Genomic DNA, 16,121 nt, shown 5'->3' on the forward strand with positions numbered 1-16,121 from the left:
CAATGTGTCAGGATTAACACAGGTTCATCAACCTACTATCCTTATTACTGAAGACTGAAGACTGAAGACAATGATATGTGTAGTGACCACACTACATATGTATTAACAATGCTTTTTGTAACAACCAAATGAGAATCGCGTTTTTTTCATTTGCAACCTTTTATATGTAATTACGTTTATATTCTCTGTATTAATGGTAAGAGAAACGGAGTTTTGTCCTTCAAGAGGCAACTTGACCTATTCTTAAGGACCAAGGACAGCATCACACTATGATTTACCAATTTCTTTTCCTCTTTTATTGTTAACATACCTAGGTTCCTGCCTGGAGGATTTGGTGATCCCCTGCTACTAGACACGGAAGCCTGTTAAGCGAAAGCTTCTTCTATTCCGTCCACAACCATTTGAACTATTTGAACACATATTGCCGCTCTAATTGAAAGTGGGCTCTGTGTCCGGCCGTATGCATTATCTTATTGGCCATAGCTTTTTGACCGAAGATTATAGTAGTGTTATAACATCCTTTTAAGTAATCCTACACTACGTTGGAGTTTCGGCTCGGATTTTTATTTGGATAATATTATCAGATTTAATCGTTCTCATAACGTCGTTGGTTCCACCACGTGCAGAGGAACCTTCGGTAATCAAGTAACCTCGTTTGAGGGTGTCATCTCAGAAGCAGTTTACAAGTAACACTCGTTTCATAACAACTATTGTCATTTTCTTATTTAATATACCATTTTTATTGTAAGTTTTATTTGTTACCTTTCTGCTTAGCTCATAGATAGACACTTATTTTTGTTGAGTTAACCCTTTTTGGCATATCATTGGTAACTGTGAGCATTGTTGTATACAGAGTAGGCCACGCGTGTACAGTTACTGCTAGGGAAGCCCTACTAACTGTCTTCTTGCGGCGATGGTGTTTTTTCACGAAATTGAGAGGATAAAAGGCGAATATCCATCTCCCTAACCGGGTTGGTGGACACGGAGAGTAGACACTGGAGCCGAAGTTAGTGTTCTTCCAGTTACCTAAGCCAAGAGATCTATTGCCAATTGTGAAAAATACTCATTGAGAGCAGCTAATAAAAGTGAAATAAAGACATTTGGAGAACAACTGATATTAAACTTGGGAATTAGACGTCGTCTAAGCTAAGGGTTTATTATCACCGATGTCCGTCACCCTATGTTAGTCACAGACTTCCTAAGCCCCTAAAACTTACTAGTTGATGTTAAAAAACGAAAACTTGTCGATTCTTGTACGAAATTTCAAGTTCTGGGAGTTCAGTCGGACTAACACATACATAGTATTAAAATCAACACCCTAATAAACAATATTTTATCCAAATTTCCCAAAATAACGAAACCAGACTACAGTGAAAATACCATCCAACATTCGGTAGCATATCGAATCATTACACACATACGTACCATCTTACCTACATACTCAGGACCACATTCATGATTGACAATAACTGGAATAATTAGAATAATTTATTTGTTCAAAAGTTATGATAAACTACGCGGGGATTATAATAGAGAGACTGCTACAGCATCTTTATTTAATATCTTTCCTTTCGTGTAAAACTGTTAACCGAAGTCGCAGTGACTCATTGTTCTATTTTGTATAGACTCAATATAATTTTATAGACGAATATGCACTCGGAAAGTGATCTTGCTCATGTCCTGTTTCGCAGGCTATTTCGAGGCACAAGTTTGTTCCAAAAATTTAAATGTTTTGATGTAAGATTTGACATCCAGAATATTAGAGTTAGTATTAGGAAAGCTATTATTGGTTTAGACACTGAGCATGTACTACTAGTGATACTAGTATCTTGTATTACTTTTGTCTGAGTATCAGATACATTATTCTATAAGTTCGAGTACATTAGTAAAGCCACATATTCAAAGCATTCGCATGCGGACGTTACGCAGTAACATACTTGAGTTATTTTCTGTCTACACATAACCTGTTTTCATTCAAAACCACTATAGATGCAAGAAAAGCTTAACCGGATCATGCATTGCTTATAGCTATTAGGGATTTCATTTACCTTTAAGTTATCAAATAAGTATATATTTCAAAAATCTCTTTAAATTCAACGTTTTCAGAATGTCACAACTACGTTCGTCAACATCTTCAATACCTTCTGACCTTCGGGTTGATTTAAGTGAAATAGTGGAAGATCTACTAGCCTTTCACTATGATGATATCTGCTCTTCGTTGTCGGATAACTCTGGTTTCTCTGGTCCTAATAGTTCTACTAGCACATTGGCAACCAGTGGATCTAATACTGCTGATCTGGTTCGTCGAATTAGCCGAATGCGTTCGAATATACAACGTGCTCAAGAAGCAGCCCGCAAACTTAGTACCTGTGATCTGGATGTCCCTGCTCAAGAAAAGCTACTGCTTGCTGTTGCGAATTCTTGTGTTACCAAACGCCACTTAACATGTTTGTTAAAAACAGAGCTTGACAAGCTATCTGCTAAGGACTCTGACTGTTACTTTGAGTAGTTCATTTTTCTAATTCACTTTTTGCTCATATTTACTGTATCATCTCTTTCAGAATAGCATTTTGATAAATGATTTTTGAGATATTTAGTCCATATTCTTAGCGCAATATGTTTTCACTAAAATGCTAGTTTCAATAGCTTACTCGTTAATTGTTGTATATTGTAATCTCACCGATACATTTGCTAACTATTATTACAGAGGATAGGACAAGTTCCAACTTCTCACCTAGAAATATGTCAATATGTGTATTATTTTAAACTTAAAACTACCTAAAATGCGAAAACCCACGAAGTTTGTAAGTGATGGATAAATTAGATGAGGATAAATACTGATTATACGATTATGTTTGCCGTAAGTAGATTTAATGAACGAAATTTAGAAGTAAAGTCTGATTTTCTCTGCTGAACTGTATATGTGATAATATGGTGCTTTCAAATAGTGTTGTTTCCATAAAATAAAGATGGTGGGAAAGATTTGTAGCTCAGGCGGATGATTTTGATGGAGTTTTGTTCTCTGAGATGGATGGTTTGGTCGTGGAGTTTTCATCGTTCTTTTGAACGACATCAGCACAAACTTCAGGTAGCTCTTATTTTTGATAATAAAATCAACAGGCAAATAAAACATTGCAATATGTTCTTATGAATTGCACTAATGAATATGTCAGTTCTTGAAATGAGTTCATCAAGTCACTGAGTACAATTTTTAGCGGTAGACAGGTGTTTGATATCGCCGAAAAATTCGATTTTGTGACTCAATATTATAAGATGTTGGATAAATCAACACATCTTTTTAATCTAACTTTACTGCTTATGAGTAACTACTATTTGATTACCCAATTTCCTTGATCTATTGCTTGTTTAGAAGCTAGCCTTTTCCTCACCAGTTAGTAAGTTATTATTCGTTCCGCCATATTGGAGTGAATGTTTTTTTTACTGAAGCTGCTGTTTATTAACTATATACCTACGTGTTCAGATTTATGATTATGCTTTCACATCAAGATAGTCTTCAGACTAAAGTTTAAAAGAATTAACATCTTTTATCTCCTTTCAAATTTTGATCATCTCATTATTCCGTAATTTTGGTACGTTATCTTGACTTGTTTTTTGTCTATTTCTTGTTGACATTCCCAAAATGTATTAATGTAAATTATGGAGAATTTGACCAATACACATTTGCGCCAGGTTTTATATTCTTTCTGTTGTTACTTTTTATTAGTAGGAAAATAATGTTAAATCCCATCATGTGATTACAGCTTAACGTAGTACTACATATACCTACCATTTTTTCTGCAAAATCTATTCATCCTCATACATTTATCTCCTGAACCCTGTGATTACGTTCTCAGGTCGATAAGTATTTCTTTCCCTATATCTCGAAGATTTCCCATTTCCCAATGTGAGTAATCGAAAATTGTTGATCTCTCAAACACCTTTAACGTAATTTGTTTTGTGCGCTATTGGTCTTTAATTGAAGGGACACAGGCCAAACTGATGTATATAATGAAGAAATTATTATTATTTGATTTTCTAACATTTGGAATAAGTTTACAGGTTTCGTATTATGTATCACTCAACCACTCAGGAATTCCAACCACTACGAAGTGGTTCTTTGGAACTTGAACTTCTCTCAACAACTAAGTACACAGGAATCTACAATAGTCTTTGCAAAATTCTATATAATACTTAGTGATTCTACCCAACTAAGGGCATTTTATTAGTCAATTATATTTCAAAAAAGAGCGAGGTTTATTTCATACAAGATAGTATCCGACCATCCTCACTGGTTTTTATTTTCGTGCTAGTTTACTCAAAAATCATCCCTTCACTCAATTTCTAAATGATATGTCGTTTTGTATAGCTCACGATGAACTCAGGGATGTTTTTTCTCCTACTTATTGGTTTGTATTGATTTATGTTGCTACCTGAGTTGCTTCGTTTATATTATTTTAGGTATTTGTACAAATGATGGGTACTATCATCCTTGTAATCAACAAATACTGCTTTGATTATGAACCTTGCGTTTTACTTTTTTTTACGAATTTCCGATCGAAAGTAGAATCATGCATCAGAATTTCCAATACCTTCTATACGGTCTTAATTATTTTGTTAGATTGTATATTCAATGACTCGTTTTCCATTGGTAGAAAAATGCACCTAAGGGTATGAACGTTCATTGTTTTTTCTTGGTAATAGATTTTCATAGTTTACGCGTAAACTATGATATTTTAAAAGGCCTGATATTTTTACAGATGGTTTGTTTTAGGACCCAATTCGTATAACATGCCAAAGATTGCATTGACGTTTTCACAATAATAAATAAACCGTTTAATTACAGCAAAGAGCAAAGAAATTCAAACTTACTAAAAAAATCCTGATTGCATTCCTTCTATGTGCGAGATGTACTAATGATTTGGAGCAAACGATGACCACATTAAAGATATTGTTACGTATGTAAAATATTTTTGAAGATAATTTCGAAATATGGCTCTGGTTTAAGTACGCAGCTTTAAACCACTACTTCACAAACTATGGAATCTTTACTTATCAAGGTTTAGGTAATAGCTAGTTGTGCTCATTCATCTTGAATTAGTTATTTGGTTCATAGCTGGTACTTTAAATCAGCTGCTTTATTTTGACACTTCGTACATTACCCTTTGTGAATTAGAAATTGCCATGTCGAGAAATCAATCTAAGTAACCCCACCTAACCAGTGATGATAGATCTTTTCAAGGTGTAGAGCCGTTTATTTACACTTTGTATATACTTGTCTATTTTTTCCCACTTTTACCAAATTAACCAAAATTTTATCTATCTTAAATAGCCCACGATTGTTCCAGCTCATAACGTGCACACTAAAGTGTAATGGACTTATCTACAAATCCGTCCACCTTGATTAATAAAATGATTCGATTATATTGTATTGAAGACAGGATTTTCAGTGGGTTCTTATACACTGTAGACCCAAAGACAGGGAACTATGTGTTATTTTCACAAATGAATGGAAAATACCAACCAACTATTGTCCGCTGTGAAGTAGTTGAGAGGGTAGAAGTAAGCAGTGACCTTCAAAATGTAATGTCTGTCCTTTATTTTCCCACCTCATTTTGACATATATATGTATACACATAGCAGTTCGCTCTGTTCTTATTGACGGGAGTGAAGCATGGCTATCAAGAATAAATTATATTCGTCGATCACCCTTATTGGATCTTAGGTATTTTCAAACCACTGCTTGTGTCTTTTTGGACCACCGAACAAGCAATGCTGAGGTTAGGTGTAGAGTACATTTGAAGATGGTAATTCAGTTGATGAGATTGTAAACATTCACCGATTGAGATAATGGAAACACATGTTAGGTATCCCCATCCACCACCTACCTCGGCACGGGACGTCTGGTCTAGGAGTAGGTTGAAAGAAAGCTAGGGGTTAGGGCAAATCATGACGTAGCATCAGTCCATGAAGTAGTGGACTGTTGGTCTGGGACATTTTGGTGGATGCAGGCTATCTGATTGTGTTTTGTGCGGTAACTGCGATCAGTAGTCGGGAGCTTTGTATGACATGGCTTGGGATTGTTCAGAATGGTTCAAATGTATTCCCTCTTAATCTTCCTCTCGATCTTGAATCCCAGTATTCATTTGTATGCACTTTTACATACTGCCTTTTCGAACCATATCCTCAATGTTTAGTCTTTCTCATCATTATTGCAACTGAATTATTTCGATCTCTTTAGTTGTTTTCATCTGATCGTGCTAATTAGGTATGGGGAGTTAGGACAACACACATGTGTACCAGACCCTATATTGATAATGAATAACTGAGTGTAATGGTTAATCGCAGTTTTTCGTGAAACGTCCACCTATTTGATAAAGATAACATGTTTGTAAGTACATCTAAAGTTTGGTCACCTTTAAACTCCCGATCCACATAATGACATTTCCAAGATATACCATTTTTTAGGTCTATGTTTTAGTTTTCCCTTATGTCTTTGTCTATAAAGTAGCTTGAACAGCTCTTTTCAGGTGATTTTCTATTAAGGAAGTCAAACTTTTTCTCATCACATTTCGGGCTACAGTTCTCACATATCGGATAACATAAAAGGTGAATAAGTTTCTTGTTCTCGTTTAATGGCATTTCTGTGAATTTGTTGTTCATCTTGTTGTACTAATGAGGTGTGGCGCTTGGACTGATGCATATGTGCCTGGTCCTACGTTTTGGCTGACTGATTGAACTATAGAAGTTGGTTACCTGACCTTTCCATGTTTTTTTCCCTATGGATAAAGCGTTTTGGATGTTGATTACTCTGTCTTAAAGACACAACGAGGAATGAAATGAGTGAACCCACATTATTTTTTAATGTAAATTCCAGGTCTAGTTTACTGGTATGAAAGGAATTTAAAATATCGGTTAGGTCCACTTCTCGTCACAAATGACAAACATATCGTCCATGTTTTGGGTACAAGTTAAAGCTTATGATAAATGAATGAAGTTAATTGTTTTCGAGCTATACATGAACCAATCTTCTAGGATTGGGTCTGACGGAGATCCTATTGCAGTTTCATTTTTTCCATATATCCAACTGTTAAATCTCAATTGAATTTTAAAAGTGCAACGTAACAATAATTCATCCTGGCGATTAACCAGTAAGCCAATACCCATGTCGTATGAATCAGTGTAGTCGTAAATCTAACATATTTTGTTTCAGTGTTACACTCTTAATTAAACAACATGGCATTCTTAATGTGATTAATGAACTTAAATGTATCATAGACAGAATATTTTGATACCCGCTTTGTAATTCGTTACAATCTTTCTTTAAATCTCTAAGTGATTTGGTGTTGTGGGGAAACAGGCATAAGTAACTAATCGAACCTCTTGAATATTAGAAATTCCATATTATATATATATATATATATATATATATATATATATATATATATATATATATATATATATATATATATATATAATGTTCCCATGATATGCGTTTCTGAAGATGAACATATCAATTTCCAGTGATTTTGCTGGAAGGAATGCTAGTCATCTGTGAAGTATTTTTAGGATTATTTTTATTCGTAAAAATATGAGTTTCACTGTGGGACAAGTTGTTCTTGTGACTAAACTGTAAGTGTCGATTGGTTTCTTGTTATATATCACTTTTCCTAGTCTCAATTTTGATTGATCTTCGTCATTAGACCACTTTATTTAGGGTAAATTATTCTAGTTTGTTGGTTCCTTTTGTTTCATTGCGAATTATACCGTTTATCATTTAGTCAAATCCCATTTTATTTGTGAATCTGCCATTTGTATCAAAAACCTCAAGTATTTAGTCGTAACCGATTACAATTTTGTGTTGTTTCACAAGTAATCCAAAGATTTTCGGAATTACAGAAAGAAGACTTGCTTGCAAAGTTTTTCACATGCCTTTTTATTGGAAGAGAAATTAATTAGCGTATAGTAATTTTTGTAGTAATTGGTTATGATTTTACGCATGGAGCTAACATGCATGTCTTTACTACCATAATTTAATGGTATACTATTCATTTTACTGACTTGAACGCGACGAAGTTGATAGTCAAGGGTAAGCAAACTAAGATAAGAAATTAACCTTAGAAGCACCTGATTGTCTAAGTCATGCGAGGAAGCACAAACAATGTTAATATTGTCTTTAACATTTTAGAAACCGATGATTGAGGGCCTCTAATAAATAGCATTCAAAGTCATTCGTTGCTGGAGGCACCCATTAATTTTTAGTACTGGACAAATTCTTACTATTATCTATGAGTTAAACAAATTTCGTACAAATTGCATAACAGTCTTTCCTGATGATTCTACGTGTTAATGATTATTGTTCTCCGTGTTTATATTACTGAACATGCCTTGATGCTCCAGTTTATTATTATTGATTTTTTGTAAGTTGTGTTGATATCTACTTAAAACAATAAAATGTTTGTTAACTTCCAGATATTCACAGATCAACTGTATAACATTGTAAGATTTATCATTGAATTGATGTGTCACAAAAATGCGACATACTATCAAAATCCTTATCTGATATCGCATCTTTCTTAAAAACTGCTACCAGGTTTGTACTCATTTTACCATTTGATGAATTTCTGAGATTTCGTTAGTAATAAATTGAAATAGTCTTCAAGTTTGTGTGATTCTTTCCAAACTGTATCATTGTGGGATAATGTTTAAGAGGTTTCCCGAATTTTCTTGTCTTTGTTAACTCCATTTGGTTTATTTGTACGTTACACACTTTCTTGTGACTATACAGTGAGCCGCTTAAATGATTAGAGATTACTATTTATCAACCATAAGTCTAACCATTGATTTATCCAAAATGGCAACCCATACTTTCCTTAATCGTATGTAGGAGACCGTTCATATTTCTTTAAATTCTCTATTATAAATAAATCAGTAAAATATTCCAATATTTATTTTCCATTGTTATTGTTTTATATTATTCAGATACTTGGTGATGAAATCCCATCCGAGTTAATAAAAATTTTTGATTCTTTCACATCAATTGACAAATGTTCATTGAATACAAGTGAAGAAATGCAAACAACATCTTCGGCGATCAAAACGTTAACATCAGATGAATTAAGTTGTCGACGTGAGAAAATCATTAAACTATTTTCTTTAAATCATCTAAATGAAGTAAGTGTAAATGATCGAGAGGAAGTAGTTATTCATAATGTGGTATTTATTAAGCCGCCATACAATATCGACTGTTGTTCTGGTAAAAATATGATTATATTGGATCGTGTTAAAAATTTAATCGGTAAATTAGAAGAGGATAGAAACAATCCAGTCGAATAAAGTACAAGAATTAGCTCAGAATGATACTTTATGTATACCGTTCCTACACAAATGCTTAATTTCCATAAAATTTATCGTTGCCTGTTTTTCTAATATTTCGTGGCATTTCTCCTTAATATATTTGTGTAAATGCTCTTAAATGATTGTATGTATAACTGTACAGTTAAACAGTTTTCGTGCATTTAAGGTTTTATTTCCAATAACTGTCTAATATTCCAACTTAATTTGGTATATACAAATGTGTTTACTGAATTTCATAATTCATTTATCGTTAAGCAGCATAGAACCCATCACATGTGTTCATCGGTTCGATTTGTCATGCCACATCACCATTGCTAGATGTAACCCTCAAGATTAATCCTAGAGCAATATAATTAGTGACGGTATATCAGTAATAGGCGGAGAGACTAGACGTTAAAAAATGGGTTGAGAAATAATGAATCCATGGGATTAAAACTACAAGATAATTCTGAAACGCAGGTACTCACTATGACTACCAGAAACGCTCGAGTCCTGAACCATAAGTTTTACAACCCTATTTTCTAGTGAGCGGCACACACACCGATAAATACAACTAATGTGGTGATTCGGTAAATGAATGTGTTACTGGACTTATATAAAATAATGATAAAGGTAAAATTACATAAATGAAACGGCCAGGTTTCAGAAATTGGATCCAACCAAGCTATGGAATTATTAATTACGAAAATATTAATGACTGCAAGGCTTTGCATTTTAAAGCAGTAGACGTTTCCAGAAAAGTGAATACGTTCTTCAATCTAAAAACGAGCCAATAAAACAAATGCTAACAAAGAGCGGGGGACAAATATTGAAGCCGGCGTGGTCAGGTGTGAGTGAAGAAAATGCTTATCAGCCAGGGAATACTAAAATGGGAATTATGCAGTAGGACGAACACAACTGCACGTAAATGTGAACATTAACTTTGCCCTGGTGTTATGACTGTGATGGCAGATTAGAGGGTAGCGAATTATTGATCGGACCAAAGACGCGCAAACACGTAGAACGGCCTAGGGTTATGATTGGTCTCGCTTCCCTGTCTAGCCCAGCCAGTTGAGTCCAGAACACAAGTCTCAGCCTTGGAGATATAAATCATTATATTTCAAACACACTTTGTTTATATACCAGTCAAGCAGACCACATCGTACCATAAAATAGAAAATAACATTGTACAATATTGGCCAACAGGAAAATGACACGTTAAATAAATATTGACCAGTAAGATGATACCATTTCATACCCAAGGATAGCATTAGGCTCAACAGGATAATTTTTGGGATATTTTCCTGAATATCCCAACACCTGGATTAATGTACAGGAAAGTCAAATTAGATAGGGAAATTATTAATCAAAAAGAACTAAGATGTTGATGTCCTATAATGTGAACATAGGAAGTTTCCTCAATCTCATATACCAAAATACATTTCAACGTATACACTGTCTTCATTTATTTGAACACATAAATATTGGTACAAGAAGTCACCAGAGACATATGCGACACACAATAAGAATGAGAAGAGAAAAAGGAAAGCAAGGTGCGTATAAGAAAATAAAAGGAAAAGGACAATAACGACCACAGATTAGTGTATGGTGGTTTAATAATAATGAGGGAAACGGGAATGTACAGCCTGAAAGTGTTCTTTCAGCTAAGGAAGATACAACCACTTTATTAAAAAAAAGTAAAAGAAGCTTACAGCAGGATCGCCACTAGCATATATTCTGAGCCATATCTGATAACGTCTCTAGGCACCATGTTGCACCATCTCTCAGAACCCAACCAGGGAGTCGTGAAGGACCAACAGAAGCCAGTCCTTTGCAGCTTTCTTTCATGCCACGACACCATGTCATGTACTGACCACCTCTCCGCTTTCTCCAACCAATCCCACAGTCGGCAAATAATGCACGATGTGGAATTCTCTGGGACGACATTCACAGAACATGTCCAAGTCACCGAAGTCGATGTTTCAAGATGGTGACACCAATTGAGTTATCGTCTCTGTGCCTGAACACATGGTGGCAAACCTCTGCATTACTAACATGGTGTTGTCACTAGATGTCAGCAATCCTTCGGAGACAGCGATGATCAAACACAGAGAGTCGTCTAACATCCTCAACTCGGAGAGGTCAAGTTTCCCAATCATAGAGCAAAACTGCTCTCACCGACGCGTTGTAGATCCGACCCTTTACAGCCAGACTGACATGACGAATGCGCCAAAGATGGCCCAGATTGGCATAAGCCGCTCTGGCTTTCACTATACGTGCATTGACCTCATCACTCACGCCACCACCAGCACAGGCCAGTTGGACTGCCCTTCGAAGAATTCTACCCATCGTCCAAGACGTCGATGGATGTTAGTGATTGGCATCCCATCATCCTCGCAGATTGTTTCACTCACACCAGACTTCTTGCTGCCAGTGGCTCGGATGAGTTGGAAGAGCTTCCGGTAGTTACCAGATGCAGCTGCTGCTTCCAGCACATTAGCACGCTTCGACCACCAGGCTTCTCAGTGCTCACGCAAGCTTTGCCCAATTTCATTACGTAACATCCTTCGTTTGTGGTCAAACTCACGGTCACCCGGAGTAGACCGACGGGCTTCAATGAGTTGTAAGGAACCAGAAGAAACCCAGTACTTATAAGCGGGACGTTTCGCGAACCCACAAGTGACTTTACTCGCCATTTTCATGGCTTCTTGCAATTGCAACCAATGCTCATCTATACTTTTCGGTGGAGTGGTAGCTAGCCTAGAGGCTAGCTCAAATCGATACTTACTTGCAACAGAAGTTGCAACCAACTTGCTGACATCAATCCTTTGGTGGCGGTCACTTCGTTGTCCACTGAAAAGTAAGGTGAGATTGGCGCAAACCAAGGCATGATCAGAGTCCAGATAGGTACTCGAAAAAGAGCGGCAGTCTTGTACACAACCACGCCAGCGGTAGCTGATCACGATGTGATCAATCTGAGTCCAGGCTTGAGATGCAGAGGGAGGACGCCAGGTGGCACATTGGCGATGACTGTGCCGAAAGTTAGTGCTAGCCAGAAACAGGTTGTGGTCTGTGCACAGTTGCAGTAGACAGTCCCTGTTATTTCACTTGCGACCAACAATTTCCCATCGACCACCCAAACGACTCTCTTCCGTGCTTAGACGCCCGACCTGAGCATTCAAGTCTCCGGCTAGTACTACAATATCTGTCGAACGCACTTTCTGGAGAAGAACAGATAGCTGGTGGTAAAACTCACCATTGATCGCATCCGGGCTGCAATCTGTCAGTGCATAGGCGGAGATGACGAAAAGACATCGTTTCTCACGCCGATTTCTTCTCACTTTGATGGAACTTTCTAATCTAACAGCACATAACCGACTGTTAATGGGGATCCAATCGATTAGTGCTCCCTCAGCTCTAGCGCTTAGTGCGACACCAACGCCAGCAAGACCAGACGAAGATGCCACAGGGTCCCCGGATAAGCGCACGTAAAACAAGCTTTTCGAAGAGACAGATGGAGAGCGAATTTGTAATACTTCACCAGAGTCTTGAATACGGGTCTCGGATAGACAGCAGAAGCCTATATTAAGAATTTCCAAAGACAGTCAATCCTATCTGTTGTCCGTCCTGCATAAGTGTGAGAACGTTGAAGGTAGCCAGTTTGAATGGTGCATGTGGTTTTAGGAAAACTGCTTCAGTATTCGTATTTGGTGGTAACATACAATTTTCAACCAGGCAGTGACTCGAGAACGTTTGGATAGAACCGAGTTTCCACCATTAGCGCGCTGCTGTGTAAGTTGAAATGTAAGGATGCTCAGGTTAGAATGGAAAAGTGTAGATAAGTGACGTAATACAAAAAACTAAGGTGAAAGCGAATGTTATCAAATAGGTATGTTTTGTTTGAATTGTAATAGGAGTGAGGGCGGCATATCCAATAATCTTTCCCTTTTCATTTTAATTTTGTGAAGGCTACGATACTGCCCATGTGCCCAGACAGGAGTAGGCGGTGTTTTAGGGGTAGCACTCGGAGCCCTCGACCTAAAGTTCTGGTCCACAAGGTAGTGAAGCAACTTCATAAGGTGCAGTCCCATGGTAGCCGGTGACCAATAACTGGTTCACACGCCATTCGTTCCCTGAGGGTACTGGTGCCCATGTGCAACATTGGTTTGTAATCAAGGTTTTCCCACTTTATTAGGTAGACTCTCCATATCCATCAACCCGGTTAACGCGCCAGACATTCGCTTTTAGTCCTCTTAATTTCGTAAACATCACCGCCGCTAGGAGGCAGTGAGTAGGACTTACCTGTTGTAGTCTGCATACGCGTGGCCATGCTAGAGCAGTTTGAAGGGGAGGGCGGGTTCTCCACACTCTCTGCATACCAGGGCATTTAGGGGTGTACATTGACAATAATATGATCCCTAGGAAGTTCTCATACTTACTAGAATCGTCGGCAATTTAGTGAGATATCTAGTCGGTTAATACTTGTCATGCCTTCCAAGTTATTTTTAAGAGATCGAGGGCAATATTCTCATCTAACACAATTTTTGACTAATGCTGTCTGGTCCTGCTGCTTTTTCACTCCCTACTTTTCGGATGGCCTTGCTCATTCCGGTTTTAGGCACTAAAGACCTGCAGGGAGTTTTTGTTTGTTACCTATGTCTTGTGGATCAGTCTTCGCTAGAGCTATCCATATTGCTCTTGAATCTCGGTGGTCGGTTAACCTTGTTTGTTATTGGCTATCTACTTTGGTTTATGATATTTCCCTGCTAGCTTGATGGTTTTATCGTGTGGCTCTATCGTATTTCCTTCTTTTGCAGGTCTTTTGTAGGTCTTTTACATATTTCTGCTTACCAGTTCTAATGCTTCTTTATACTCGTATGTTTGCGTCTGCTTATTTGGTCTCTGCCTCGACTTCCTCTGCTGTTGTTGGTTGGTGTCTTCTTGTTCCTCTTTTCTTAATTCTTGCACAAGTTGTTACAGAGAAATGCTTTTTATGCTGGTGCTCCTTGCGGCTCAGCACCCCTTTACATATTGAAGCTGTTGCTTCTTTAATCCTTTCCCACTTGTTATCTATAATAGTCTCTTCTCCTTTTAGGAGTAGTAAGACTTGGAATTTGTTGCTGAGAGCTATCTGTAATTCATTGAGTTTGCTAGTTTGTCGAAGAAAGGTCACATTGAGATACTTTGTTACCATCTGTTTAGTTTTCCAGCCTTCCTTTTGCCTCATTATTAGCTTTGTCACCACCACGTGGTGATCTGAAACTATATCACCTACTCTCTTAGTTGTTACACTTTCCAAATTTGGTTGATCTGGTTCGCTATATTATTATTATTCACAAACATCTTATGGGTACATAAGTGTTGTGAAGAAACCATTTCGGGTTTCTTCAAAAAATGCAATAATACACAATTTTCAATAATGTCAGCATTATACTTGCCATTTTAAAAAAAATTAGAGCAACAATAGTAGAATATTAATAATAATAAATCGGGTCTGTGCAATTGAGAAGAATATTGAATTGAGTTTAAAGAAGGAAATGGAGAAAATAAGGGAATAGAAATAAAGGAGACGTGAAATACGCAAACAGTCTAATAGGCGTGTTTACGAAAACAGAACAAGAATAAACGACTATGTGTGTATCGTTAAATTAGTAACAAAAAATAATTAAGAAAAAATAACTTATAATTGCAGTAAGATATGACGCTAGAATAAATGTTTGTGCAGTTATAGTTTAGAGTGATGCTATGAAAGTTACAATTAAATGAAAAGGATAATAATATATCAATATGTATGAGTCATATATGCATAGTGAAGATAAAACGGGTCTGAGAATTTAAGTGTAGCACAAGTTATTGTTTTAATTACAAACTTCGTAATCTTAAGAATAATATTTATTTAGAGGGAAAGAAGAGAGAAAAGAAGTGAACACTCAGTGAAAAGTTTTGATCTATGATAAGAATAATAATTTTGTAATGAATATCACTTCAGAAGGAAACCAGCAATTGAAAAAATAAAATAAAAATCCTCTAAAGCACTCGGATGAATACATTTAGATTTATGTAATAGTATACAGAGTGAAACCGGATATTAGTATAAATATTTGTGCAATAATAATTAAGATTGATGATATGAAAGTCAAAATTGATTTCAAAGGACAATCTGGAGTTAAATATGTTTAGAAGGATAAGAAGATATAAAAAGAATATCTAATGTGTCGGGGAACTAATAATGATATTAATAACGGTAATAATGATAAACACGAACATAAGCAGATTTCATATATTAAGATAAATGGAAATAAAATAAAATAGACGTGGAAAGATTTAAAGGTTTTATTTTGCTTTTCAAGCAATTAAATAGATGACGGACCTTGTTTGTATAAATCATTATTGAATACATTGATATTCAATAGGTGACATAATCCACTTTCGGAAAGAAAATCGTCAAGGAGACTTTTGAACCGGGTTGTAGTTTCACTGCAACGGAGGTTCACTGGCAGTCTGTTCCACATGTTTGAGTAGCGAATAAGGATTCATACTAAATACATTGTTCTTTCTCTAGCCCAAGCTTGTTCTCCATCATGTATTGGTGGTTGTTACGATACACTGAGTTGGTGTAGACGATGATGTGACTTCCACGTTAGATCTTATAGATTAGGCAGTTATATCACGACAAATCTACAATTTTAGGATTAGGTCTATTATTAGAACAGTACCAATATCATAGTAGACCATAATTCTACAATTCCATGTGGATGGATTTATTTGCTGACTGACAGGAACAAATT

General features: G+C 36.4%; 1 protein-coding gene across 2 annotated transcripts; it reads left to right on the top strand.

The window, feature by feature from the left end:
- Positions 1-250: 250 nt before the first annotated feature.
- On the top strand, positions 251-11,540 carry MS3_00004338 (uncharacterized protein). Of its 2 annotated transcripts, XM_051212240.1 has the most exons (4): positions 251-686; positions 2,107-3,904; positions 5,330-5,559; positions 8,980-11,540. In XM_051212240.1, exons 3-4 carry the CDS (start codon positions 5,371-5,373, stop codon positions 9,331-9,333), a joined length of 543 nt encoding a protein of 180 aa, XP_051072396.1. In that variant the 5' UTR covers positions 251-686; positions 2,107-3,904; positions 5,330-5,370; the 3' UTR covers positions 9,334-11,540. The 2 variants fall into 2 exon arrangements, with proteins under 2 accessions (XP_051072396.1, XP_051072397.1); XM_051212241.1 differs by lacking the exon at positions 5,330-5,559 and adding an exon at positions 8,470-8,590 and having other exon boundaries at positions 251-3,904.
- The last annotated feature ends 4,581 nt before the right edge of the window (positions 11,541-16,121 follow it).

This window comes from Schistosoma haematobium, chromosome ZW (genome assembly GCF_000699445.3).
Source record: "Schistosoma haematobium chromosome ZW, whole genome shotgun sequence".
Lineage (NCBI taxonomy): Eukaryota > Metazoa > Platyhelminthes > Trematoda > Strigeidida > Schistosomatidae > Schistosoma > Schistosoma haematobium.

What these genes read in the sequence shown, in the direction of transcription:
- MS3_00004338 (XM_051212240.1), top strand. Translation starts at nt 5,371, where the DNA reads ATGGACTTATCTACAAATCCGTCCACCTTGATTAATAAAATGATTCGA. An exon ending in AAGTAGTTGAGAGGGTAGAA is followed by an intron (nt 5,560 to 8,979) that starts GTAAGCAGTGAC and finishes TATATTATTCAG; the next exon opens with ATACTTGGTGATGAAATCCC.